This window comes from Podarcis tiliguerta (genome assembly GCF_965153285.1).
Source record: "Podarcis tiliguerta genome assembly, chromosome: 3".
Taxonomy (NCBI): Eukaryota; Metazoa; Chordata; class Lepidosauria; order Squamata; family Lacertidae; genus Podarcis; species Podarcis tiliguerta.
In genome coordinates, this window is record NC_139536.1 from 33,453,864 (window position 1) to 33,466,489 (window position 12,626).

At 43.9% G+C, this 12,626-nt stretch overlaps 1 protein-coding gene across 4 annotated transcripts in view; it reads right to left on the reverse strand.

Moving 5' to 3' along the window:
• Positions 1-2,157: 2,157 nt before the first annotated feature.
• Positions 2,158-12,626, reverse strand: part of PLB1 (phospholipase B1) — a 114,721-nt gene continuing 104,252 nt past the window's right edge. For all 4 annotated transcript variants that reach the window (XM_083434394.1, XM_083434396.1, XM_083434393.1 and 1 more), the window contains 4 exons: positions 11,640-11,738; positions 9,486-9,581; positions 4,779-4,853; positions 2,158-2,880 (listed from right to left, as the gene is read on the reverse strand). In XM_083434394.1, coding sequence (XP_083290520.1) covers positions 2,659-2,880; positions 4,779-4,853; positions 9,486-9,581; positions 11,640-11,738 — 492 coding nt within the window. In that variant the 3' untranslated portion in view covers positions 2,158-2,658. The remainder of the gene's footprint in view (positions 2,881-4,778; positions 4,854-9,485; positions 9,582-11,639; positions 11,739-12,626) is intronic.

The following is a 12,626-nucleotide window of genomic DNA, read 5'->3' on the forward strand; positions in this document are numbered from 1 at the left end:
AGCAGTTTGGTGGCCACAGTAGGGAGAGCAGCAACAATTCAGCTCGTGCCACAGAGGTTGGGAAAATTGGATGTTAACTGGATCTTGCTAGAGGCTGACAGGCTCCTGGAGGAGAGCCATATGGTATGGCCTGGCTGGACAGCTGAGCCTGTCCCCTGAGGAGAGCATCACTAGCGGCCCTTGTGATCAGCTGAATTGTGTGTTCTGCTGTCTCACACTAAACCAAAAGACAAAGGAAAATATCAACGGCACTGTTTTTAACTCGTGCCATTTGAGGGCAATCGTGGGGTTTGAATAGTCATCCTTTGGTGCCAGAGCTGTCAACCAGGCATAATTTTATAGGCCTGGTCAGAGTCAGGCCTTCCTGGATGGTTGGACAGAGTTGGAGACTGCAGAACCAGTGGTGTGTGGGAAGTGGTGTGTGGAATCCCAATGGGCTGTTTTTGTTGCTATTGCTCAGGCATGGATGGATGGCATCACACTGGAGAACTGCATTTCTAATTTAGCACACATATCTATGCTATGAATGAAAAGGGCTGGCTCTTTGGTACAGCACATTTGTATGCAAAATGTACCAAGTTCCTACCACCAGATAGGAAGGTTGGGAAAGGTTATTGTCTGTAGCCTTGGAGAGCTGTAGGGGTGGGGAACCTCTTTGCCCTACTGGGCCAGATCTTCATCTCCCCCACCCCAGGAAGCCAACTATGACAGGTGGGCAGGACCACCCGCCAGTCATCTGACATCATAATGGCCAGCTTCGGAAATCTGATCTGTAGGGAGTTCAACCCTGATTTCTGCAGGGTTTGGGAGTACCAGCCAGTTCCCTTACTAAGCAGGACTGAACTCCCTGCACATCAGCAGATGCATGGAGAGTTCAACCCTGCTTCCTGCAGCTGCATATCCGCTCATCGTCCTTTTGGTGCCAGTGTGCACATTTGGAATTTGAGAAAGTGCATTGGGAGCTGGTCACAAAATGGCTGCCATGGAGCGTGTGTAAGAGAAGGTGACCTAGTGCAAACAAGAACTGAGTAGTGAGAACAAAAAGTCTTTTGGGCTTTGTGGATTTTTGAGGGGTTATTTACTGACATCTTTTGTGAACACCATAGGAAGGTACTGGCGGGTGGACTGGTACCTATTGGTATCATGGTGGCAACTCCTGATTGGTTGGATTCAGGCCTTGACACAGCCCCCCCCATGGGCTCCCTCCTGTTCCCCCACCCCCCTGATGGTGCTACTTGGAACATGCTAGGTGACTGCCCCTGCTATTGGCTCCAGGCAGCCACCATTTATAAATTCCCTCAGAGCCCTTGTTGCTGCAGAGCATTATGGGAAATTGTAAACATGGTTTGTAGCTGCCTGCGAAAGGGAATCAAGGTTGGCTCCACTACCAATGGGTCCTGCTGGACTACTAAGGCCCAAGCGGCTGCTTGAGGGTGTCTTGTGCTGACCCTGGTCCTGATATAGGCTGCGTACAAATCACATTTTATTTAAAAATCAATGGAGATTTAGTTTTTTCTCTGTAGTTCGCACACGGTCTAGAACTATTGCAAATTTTTATTTATTTTTGCCCCTGAAAAGCCCTTCTTAAGGAACTGGTTTCATTTCAAAAATAAAAGTTCATTGCAGATTGATTCTGCCTTACGCCACAGTGTGTTCACCTGAAAACAAATGTAGGTAGTCCTAGCAATTGTGTGTGTGTGCACCTAGCCATTGATATTGTGGGTGGGCATATAGCAAGATTGCAATCACCATTTCTTTCTTCATTCATGGGGTGGGGTGCCTGTGCAGAGAGCAAAAACCTAATCAAGGGGAGGGTTTTCAAATGTGCCTTCATGGATGGCAGGATCTAGAATCATTCTAGATTAAAAAGCAGCATGTTGTGGACAAGCATGAATAATTCTGGGTTGAGGAAAAACTACATTTTGTGTGTGATAGAAGCAGATTACTGCACATGCAGCCTTAGAGCCTCAAGCTGGGCATGTTCTGATGCAATCCCGTGTCTATGCTGAAACACTGCACATGCTCTCATCCTATGAAAACAGACATATTAATTGGCTTAACCTTTTTATCTTCCTCTTGGAAGCTAGCTCTATATTTTCAGTGAGAATTTAAACCTAAGAGATTCTATCTCCGCCTATACAAATAAACTGGCAAAAGTTGGCTTCTTGAAAGGCTTTTATTTGGCTCAACTCTAAGAATTGATAGCTCTTCATTTGTAACACTGTTGATTATTGTATTCACTAAATGCTCCCAGATGCCATTTAAGAGGCTAGGATTAAGAGAGCAAACCTGACATTTGCGGATGAATCTTCAGTGGGAAGGCAAAATGCACGGACCATTTAATCACCGTATAGAAGCATTCTTTATCTTGGCATTTCCATTACAATAACAAATATCCTATTTAAAATCAGGGAAGGCCAATATTTTTGGAATGTTCTTGCTTTAATAAGCTCTCCCTATGTATCTCATCTTCCAAGCTCTGGTCTGCAAACAGTTACCATGATGTCTGAGCCGATATTTCTTCTCCCACTTTTAGATGGAAATTTTTTTTTTGGTTTAAAAATAGTATGTGAAAAGCTGCTGCTAAGCTCCCATACTGCTTTCCTCATGTTACTGGAGGTAGATGTTGTGTTAGATCTCCTTGGTGCAGGTGCAAATTCAAAATGTTGTTACTTTCTCTCCAGTCACTGTGTTTCCTGAATATGGGCGTTTGCTGGCTCTGTGAGTGGTGATCACCCAGGCAATGAGAGCTCCTGCCAAGATTCCAGCTGTTGCCGCCACAATGGCAGCCCAGTAGGGCACCTTGCCTCCATTGTTCTCTGCGTCGATCCCTGAACCCTGCACTTTGCTGTTGCTTGAGGTGAAAAGAAAGGGATTTTCCTGCAACAGAAAGGCACAGTTTACAAAACAGTATTCAGTCCTTACACCACCTAAAGATGTAAGAGGGGACCCGCCCACCCATGAAGTACAGAAGCAACAAAATAATATTTTCCCATCTGCTATAGCAGAAAGATTTACCATCTTAACCTTTTCCTGAACTATAAACTAACATGTTCCCTTGAAGCCTCTGCGTTTGGCCTCCGGTGGATCAACACTGTTTTTAGCACATTTATTTTAAACCTCCAACTGGGGGTATGCAACTCTAACAAACCCTGGTGAAATAAAACGTCTTCTTTTTTTTTAATAAAGAGGCTGAAAAGTTTAGGGATATATTTTTTCCTAAATGCCCCTACTATTTCAGTTTAATATATTAAACCCATTTAGGAACAAGAGCTCTATTCTTCACCTGTCTTATAAATAACAGCAGCAGGGTTCAGGGCTCATCCCACACTTGGAAAGCGTGGGTCCAAGTGGTTTTTTGCTTGTTCTACGCCTTCTAGGCTTGGGTCCGAGTGGTTTTGCCCTTGGTCCCACCACTTTCTCCCTGGAAAAGTGGCTCTTTTGCAATAAATCGGAGCAAATGTTTGTCTGGAGAAAGCCCAACTGATGTTTGCTCCGATTCAGCAGGAAAGACTGAGTTTCCCCATGGGAAACTGGCAGAGCAAGGACAAGTCCTCCCTCCTTCTTTTCACCCATCTGGCCTGATTTGTGTTCTGCTTACAAGCAAAATCCATTGCAAGCTCTAATTGTCATGCTCTTCAATGGTTGGTATGGCTGGGAAAGAGCTGGGTCTGAAACCTTGGATCCTGCTTCCGACCAGTGTGAACAACACTGAGTTAGAAGGACCAGTGGCACAATGAGGTAGCTCCCTATATTCCTACACACTTGCCCAGGGCCGGGTTAACCATTAAGCAAAATAAGCATGGGCTTAGGGCTTCAAGGGAAGAGGGGCACCACTGAATGTTTCCATTGCTAGATTTAGAATGGACCATATGGCGCTGGCTCCCACAATAAATGAAAAAATTACATACATACATATGTAATAATAATAATATAATAATAATTGTAATGATAAAATAGTAACAATAGAGATTAATAACACATTACAAGTAGGTAGCTGTGTGGTCTGCCGTAGCCGAAACTAACTAACTAACTAACTAACTAACTAACTAAAATAATAGCACCTTAGAGACCAACTAAGTTGTTCCAGAAGGTTATTCTGGATAGATCTGTGATCCAGAAGTTACACATTTATGCTGTGTGCAAGCCATGATGTTTGGACAGCCTGTCCAACAGGGTTGTACTGTAAATGGGAGATTAAATTAACTTAACTAAGTTTGTTATCGGTATGAGCTTTTGTGTGCATGCACACTTCTTCAGATACCACTTCTTCAGAAGTGTGCATGCACACGAAAGCTCAAACCAATAACAAACTTAGTTGGTCTCTAAGGTGCTACTAGAAGGAATTTTTTTATTTTGTTAATAATATACAGTTAACCATTGTTTATATTTTGAATTAGATATATATGAGGGCACCAAAACACTTAGGGCCTCTAAAGGTCTTAATCTAGCCGTTAGCATCATTAGCAGCAGCATCAGGACTGGTGCAATTCTGAATCCCAAAGAATCTCGCTTCATGTCCTGGGTTCTTGCCTCTTTTACTATCTAGTTCTGTTTGGGCAACCAAATTGCTTTCATCCATATAAAGGGGGATGGCACATTTTAAGCCATTTAAAAGTTATTTCAGAAGGAATGCAATGAATCGAAAGTGAGAAGAGCTTGTTTTGTTGTGGGGAAGCTGGACATGGGATTGCATAGGCCCCATCTCTTGATTCAGGAGGGCTCTTCCTATGTCTGTGCTATGGGGCTAGGTGTTTCTGCAGACCTTTGTTACTTACCGAGGTTGGGCACTTGAGTTTCGACCGATCATATGTGAAGTTATTGTATGACTGCTTATGATCAACTGGCTCCAGCTGAAAGAAAAAAGGACACATAATTCACCCCTGAATCGTAATTCTATATTTTCATGGAACTGGGTATGTTATAATACACCACAAAACCCACACTAATAAAATATCACCATTAAATTGTAGTGCTCAATCATTATACCTACTGCATTATTATAGTATTGTATATATTACTGCTCTGTATTCTGCTATACAGTATTATACAATTATGGCTTGGAAAGTGCCAGCTTCTTTCTACAGGTACAGAATAAGATTTTTAAAAAATGTTAAGCACCCTGTCTTAAGGTCATGACGGGAGGCTATAAAAACCCTGCGGAAATGTAATCTATGTCTTAAGTTCCAATGCATAAAAGCAGCCTTTTATAGCTTCTATAGAGTTCATGGGAAGAGGCAAATTAATAGGATGAAATATCAAATGTATAGTGAAGGGCCTCAATACGTGGCAGCTAATGTAGTCCTCTGGAAGCGAATTTTATGCAGGTGAAACCTAATGGACTCAAGAGGGATGAGAAAAGATTAGATCTGTGCAACCTGATTCTCATTTCAATGGGATTTGCTTCCAGGCAAGGATTGCAGTGTTATTCCTAGCCTTTCAGAGCTGGCCAGAAATGTTGGGGGTGTGCTGGCTGTTATCCAGAAGGTTATTCTGGATAGATCTGTAATCCAGAAGTTACACACTTATACTGTGGGCAAGCCACAATGTTTGGACAGCCTGTCCAACAGGGTTGCACTGTAAATGGGAGATTAAATTAACCATGCCAAGCACGGGGATATAGCCAGTTTTATCTGCCCTTTTTAGGGCGCAGTTCTAAGTTGGCTGAACACACAGAGTGCTGCCAAGAGTACTCCCAGGCACATAGGAAATGCACGTTTGCAAGAACCCTAGTCGGGAGACCAGCTACCTACCCACCTATTTGCTTCTTCCTCCCCAAGAACCATTTAGCACGTTTTCACTGGAGCCCTGCGGACTTGACTTGAAGCCTGGCTGCACTGTGGTACTATAAGAAATTGCACAGCAGGGTAGAGTTTTTGCTCCTCCTCCAAGTTGCTCTACCTCCGGGATGGACAACCAGTGGTCCCTCAGATATTGTTGGATTCCAACTCCCATCAGCCCTATCTAGCCCCGGGGGTCAGATATGATGAGAGTTGTAGTCCAGCAATGCCTAGAGGGCCCACCCAGGTTGCCCACCCTTGCTCTAGACCAATAGGTCTAGACTACTCAGTGATTTCTTAGGTGAACAGAGACTTGGTCACTTAAGGCAATACACATTCGTACTGATTTCTTTGGAGGATTTACTGCACAGCATTGCATCAAGCAATTGTTGTCGCTCATTCCAGTGCATTTCCCTATTGCTTTCCATATTTTGAAAAAGCAGGTTTGTCGAGTGAGAATACCAAATCCACATTAATTGCACAACCTGAATTTTCCAGTATGTGATTTGATCCCACCTGCAAAATAGTGGCAGTTTGAAAGTGCCTTAGCTCAATAGTTCAGTACAGTCAAACGGAATGCATTCCAGAAGTCCGTTGGACATCCAAAATGTTCAAAAACCAAACCGTGGCTTCTGATTGGCTGCAGGAAGCTTCTGCAGCCAATCGGAAGCCACGGAAGCCCCATCGGACATTTGGCTTCCAAAAATAGTTCGCAAACCAGAACACTCTCTTCTGGGCTTGCGACGTTCAGGAGCCAAAATGTTTGGGAACTAAGCTGTTTGACTTCCAAGCTAAGACTGTATAGAGTTCATGCTTTGCATGGGAAAATGTCCACGGCCAATTCATGAGATCTCCAGACAGAAGTGGGATGATTCCTGTTTGAAACTCTGGAGCGCTGCTTTCAGTCACTGTATAAAATACCAAGCTAATATATTGAAACAAATGGACCAATATCCTTACTCAATATAAAGTAGCTTCCCAATTCAGATTTCCCTGCCTCTGCATCCATTAGATCACAGCAGGTCTCATCTTTATTTTGAACGTAGCTGAGCAAAGCAGACTGGCATGCTCACCCTGTGTTTTTTTGGCACAGAGGACTCCTGCAGGCACAAACCCTTCCCAGGGGAGACAACATGGTACATTGACAGAGAACAGAACAGCTTAAAAATCCTGGGAAGGCCAGAAAAGTGGCTGGCTGGAGCAGCTGAGAATGCGCTGATTTGGCACCCTCCCTTTGCAGCCTTTGCTGGCAGGGCGATGGCAAGAATTCCACTGGAGACTCCAACATTCCCTGACCCAGAAAAACCTCAGGCGAGGAGGCAGATAAATTAAAAGCGCTCTGAGCTCTCATTCCTCTACTCCAGCAAAGAAAAAGGTCCTCGCTAGTCTAGGAAGGTGAACCACACTGGTAAATCAAGAAAGTTAAAAAACAAGAACCCTGAAACAGAGAGGAGATCAGCACAACTCTTCTGACCTAAGGTCAGAACTGTATGAGATTGCCAGCCGTGAGGCAATTCTAAAACCCAGGAACTAGGAATAAGACTTCGTTATTCCACATCTGGTTGGAAAACACAGTCTGTTTCTGGTAGCGTGGCTTCCTCAGGAAGCAAATAAAAAACTCTGCGTATAGATATTTTGTGGCCCTCTAGAAGGTGTTGGATCCCAGCTCCCACCCATCCCAGCCAGCACGGCCAATAGGCAGGGATGATGGGAGTTGTAGTTCAACATCTGGAAGGAACCAGTTTGGCAAAGGCCGAGGTGACATAGCAACCAGAGGGGCAATTTGGCCTCAAGTGCTGGTTAAAGGGGCCACATATCATTCTCCTCCTGTTCAAGGCAACACTTTCCACCAGTCATGCCTGGAATGAAGCTTGCTGGAGTCATGACATTGCTCTTGCTATGTTCACCTGTTAGGCCATCTCTTAATTTTAAAAAATGAGGGTAACGCTCAGGCCGCTCTTTTATACGCAATGGAGGAAATAACTTGCCAGGGGCTATCAGTCCGTCATATGACATTTATAGACTAAGGTACTCTGGTCCCAAGTTGTTTTGGGTTTGTAGGAGAAAAACAGCACTGTTATCTCACCCCTAAGGACCATACAGGGATTTGTAACTTTGCAAAACCATTGGAGGCGTTCGGTTTAGCCTTATTGGATTTTGCCACCTGGTGGCAGGTAAGGAGAATGGGTGTCTTTCCTGAGACCACCTTCATCTGCAAAGCCCCACCTCCTAAGCTGCGTAAGTATTTTGGAGTATTATGGGCGGCAGGGAGCTGTTGCCGAGTACAAGAAGAAACTACAGCAAAAACCTGCAGGAAGTCATAGGAGCCTTAAAGGGCTTGGAGCAGGCTGGGTTATGATGTTGGGTGTGAGTTTGGGCTGATTTCTGTCTCTCTCTCTTGGGTTCAGCATTGTAGAGCAGGGTTTCCCTAACTTGGTTCTCCAGTTGGTTTTGCACTACAACTCCCATCACCCCTGACCACTGGGTCCTGCTAGCTAGGGATGATGGGAGTTGAAGTCCAAAACCAGTTGGAGAGCCGAGTTTGGGAAAGCCTGTTCTAGAGTAACGTTTGTTATTGCTGCTATTGTTGTTGTAGTGGATTAAGTGCCGAGGAGGGTATAAGGTGTTGCCACCTTCTGGGGACGCTGAGGGTCAAACCACACCTGCCTCCCCCCAACCTGAAATAGGCCATGTTGGCTGGAGCTGGTGGCAGTAGCTGTTCAAAACATCTGGAGGCACCAGGCTGGGGAAGCCTCAGCTACACACTGTGCTTATTGTATACAGCTGCTGTTACTGGGATCACAGCAAGCACAGAAACAACAAACCAACCCTGGAATGGAACTGCTTCAGGTTCTAGTAGGCTAGAACTCATAGGAAAACATGAAGAGGACTTCTAAACATTACATCGCCTCAGCAGGAAGGCACCAACATTCCATTTTCAGGATTATGAATGGTGCCTTGAGACAAATCACACAGGAAAGTGGGTCCTTGTTGAAGCAGCAACAGCGATAAGTGTTTTATATATGTTAAAGGATGAATGTGAGCCAAACAGCAGCCACTGAACTTCTTCTGAATAATAAACCAATTATAAAATCATAATAATCTTTAAACTCTGCACAATCCTGCAAACATGTGCAGAATGTATTCCATTATCAGTCAGTAACTACAGCTAGTTGCCATCTCTAGGCATAGCTGTCAACGTTTCCCTTTTTTTAAAGGGAAATTCCCTTATTCCGAATAGAATTCCTCGCAAGAAAAGGGAAAAGTGGATAGCTGTGTCTCTAGGATAGAGGAGAAATTAATCCAGACCGCTTTTTAAAGCAAACTGCTGCCTTTGGAGGTTCTGGGACCTTTTTGGTTCCACAAAATGTGGACAAAAAAATTGCATTGTACGGGAAAATGCATTGAGGAAGCGTATTTTAGGAAAGAAAATGCATGCAAGTGTGGCTGGGGCAACTCAGCCAGATGAGTGGGGTATAAGTAATAAAATTATGATTGTTGTTATTACAAAATGTGCATAATTTACACATAGTTTTTCCATGTGTGTGTTTCAATCTTTAGTAAAACAGGACAGAATGGACTTATGACTATGAGCCCGTGTGAAACTGATAGGGAAAGTAAACAGGCTGTTCATCCATCCCCACCCCCATATATGAGGTTTCTGTATCACCAAGTATGTTTGAATTCATACAGCCACCCTCTTACCATATTATTCCAGAGTGCTATGGCCATCTCTGCATGGCCTCTCTCCGAGAAATGAAAGCAGTCCACTGCAAAGAAACTCAGGTCTGGCTTCCCGTCCTGTGATTTAGTACAAAATACAATTATTAATCTTCAGAATAGATTTTATCACTCACTAGTCAGGCTCTGGCATTTCACGTGTATTTTTTTGGCCCATTGTCTCCTGGCGCTGAGCCAATCAACAGTCAAATCCTGCCTCTCAAAAGAAGTCACATGCTTTGTTTTTGTGTTTAATACACTCCTGCAGCAACCACCAGCTAGGTATAGATTTTTTTATTTTTTCGGCATAATGTGTAAAAATCGACTAAGTCAACTATCGACAGGGATGTCAGTACATGCTTTCTACAACTTTAAATGCTGTTAGATTGAAAAGGCAGTATAATAAGCCTTTTTCCAAGTGGTATTTATGATAAATGGTTACTTTTATGCCTCATATAAGCAGTAATCAGCAATATCAACCGAGCATCTCGCCTCCAGGTCCTTTCAACATTCTGATGCTCTTGGGAGGAGGACACAGTGACTCTGATGCAAGGACATAATTCTCCAACCTGCAAATAAGCTATTTGTTTCAGTGAATGGGCACAATCATTTTCTTCAAACAGGGAGGCCTGCAAAAGCAGTAATTACATGGACTGAGTACACTGTGACATACACAGAGTTCTACACTGGAGAGCGAAGGAGCCTCTTCCTTAGAATGGGAAACATTATCAAACGATGTTATAGATTTTTTGGAAGCACAAGCCATAATGGTTAGTACACATGTACATGTGACCAAAGAAGAGATGGAGAGAAGGCACCTATACAGAAATGAAAAGATGGGGAGACTTCAAGGGTATATAGAAACCAGTTAAGTAGGGCTCGGTGCTTTTCAAGTCCATAGTTTCTTCTGCAGGAGAAGCTAAACCAGTTTCTTCAGACAAACTGCTTATATGCTTCTTCAGAAGTGGACTCCGATGGTGGACTCCAGTCTACAGAAGCTTATACAGTAAATATAGTAATATTTATTGGGCCATACGACTCTTCATTGTTTTATCTGGTTAAGTAGCCTTGGGCCCCAATAAACTGGTGTGTGTGCACTTTTGAAATCTCCTTTCCCCCTTCATCTCTCAATGCCTGCAGCCTCGAGTGAAGACTAGCATGCAAAATGGTGTGCGGAACCACAGATTAATCACCAAAGCAGTGCTTTCATAACATTTGCTGTCTCCTCAAATTTTAGAGGCCATTCACATTTTCAGCTCTGATTCATCGGTTGATAGATTGTGCGGCGATGAGATGTTGAGACAGAGATGCATACAGGAAGCAGTCCTAAGACAATGTCAGCGCTGCAACAATTTCAAAAAGTTACTTTAGATACGTGCCCACCTATCATTTCTCTGGACTTGGCACCAACCTTTTACACAGGTTTCCTTTCCCTTTCCCCCTAAAGGCCTTTTCTGTTTTGAACAATTAGACCAGGAGTCAGCAAACTTTTTCAGCAGGGGGCCGGTCCACTGTCCCTCAGACCATGTGGGGGCCAGACTATATTTTGAAAAAAATAAATGAATTCCTATGCCCCACAAGTAACCCAGAGATGCATTTTGAGTAAAAGGACACATTCTACTCACGTAAAAATACTCTGTGGGCCAGATTTAGAAGGCCATTGGGCTGGATCCGGCCCCTGGGCCTTAATTTGCTTACCCATGAATTAGAGGAATGATTTATTTGTTTCTGCTTGTGTGAAAAGTCATATGTGGACGTGTGGCATGTATCATATCAGTTATATGTGAGTGACAAATGTTATATGTGAGTGACAAGTGGCTTTTAGACACTCTGGGGTCTGGATCTGGTGCCAGTTCTTGTATGCATTTTGAAAACCAGAAGTGGTCCAATTCATTTATTGATATATGTTCTGGGGGCCTGTAATCCTATCAGCAGTATTGGCTCCCAATTGCCTCTAGGATGGTACACAGAGCCAGGATGGTGGGAACTGACTGTTCTATCTGTCTGCCTATTTTTCAGTTTCCCTTGCAACGCTACATGGTTGTAAGGATGATGTAATCCTCAGCCTGTATATCTTGTCATCTAGAACAAATCCTGGAACACTGCTTTGAATGCTGCAGGTAGCAAACGGTGACTCACACTGTCTAGTGGCATGATGGTGTTTCGGAAAAACGGCTGCACAACAACGGCAAAATCCTCCCGCTCCGCATAGCTGTTGACCATCTTTGTGCTTCTCTCCTGTTTGGGAAGTACACAACGGCAAAGTCAGCGTTGACATGTGGACACCCTTAGCTCTTTCCCCTCCAGTTTACAAGTACTGACTCAGACCAGACGGACTAAAAGGGACGAGTACCAAATGCAGGGGTGGTGTCACAGGAGAAGAAGCGACAAAGTACAGTAAGGGCAACACAGCTACCCCATTAAAGGTCATTGTGGAAGTCACACTAGCTGAACTTATGTCCTGAGACAGTCAGATGGCAGGAATACCCGCTTCACAGAGCTCTTGCAAGGATAAAGAAGAAAAGGAGATAGATCCTTACAAATCATAGGGTAGGCTTAGAAACCCAACTTGCTATTATCACCACCATTTCTCAAATCTCTATACTGGTTCCCAGCAAGCCTCTTGAAGGAAATTAAGGCTATCATTGGCTATCAGCCACAATGACCATGTACTACCCCCCACAAACCACATTGTCAGTACAGTCATACCTCTTGTTACGGTTGCTTCAGGTTAAATCTTTTCAGGTCGCGTCCCGCAGTGACCCAGAAGTAACGGAATGGGTTACTTCTGGGTTTCGCTGCTCACGCAGACGCTCAAAATGACGTCACGCACATGCGCAGAAGTGGCGAATCACAACCCGCACATGTGTTCTGCTCAGGTTGCGAACGGAGCTCCGGAATGGATCCCGTTTGCAACCAGAGGTACCACTGTATGAGTCTGAAATACTCCTGGGAATTACAAGTGAGGGGAGTGATGTTGCACTCGGGTCCTGTTTTCAGGCTTCCCACAGGCATCTGGTTGGCTACTGTAAGAACAGGATACTGGACTAAATAGGCCTTTTTGATTGAGCAGACTCTGTTATGTTCTTAATTTACAAAAAAATTAAATCATTAAAATAATAAAGC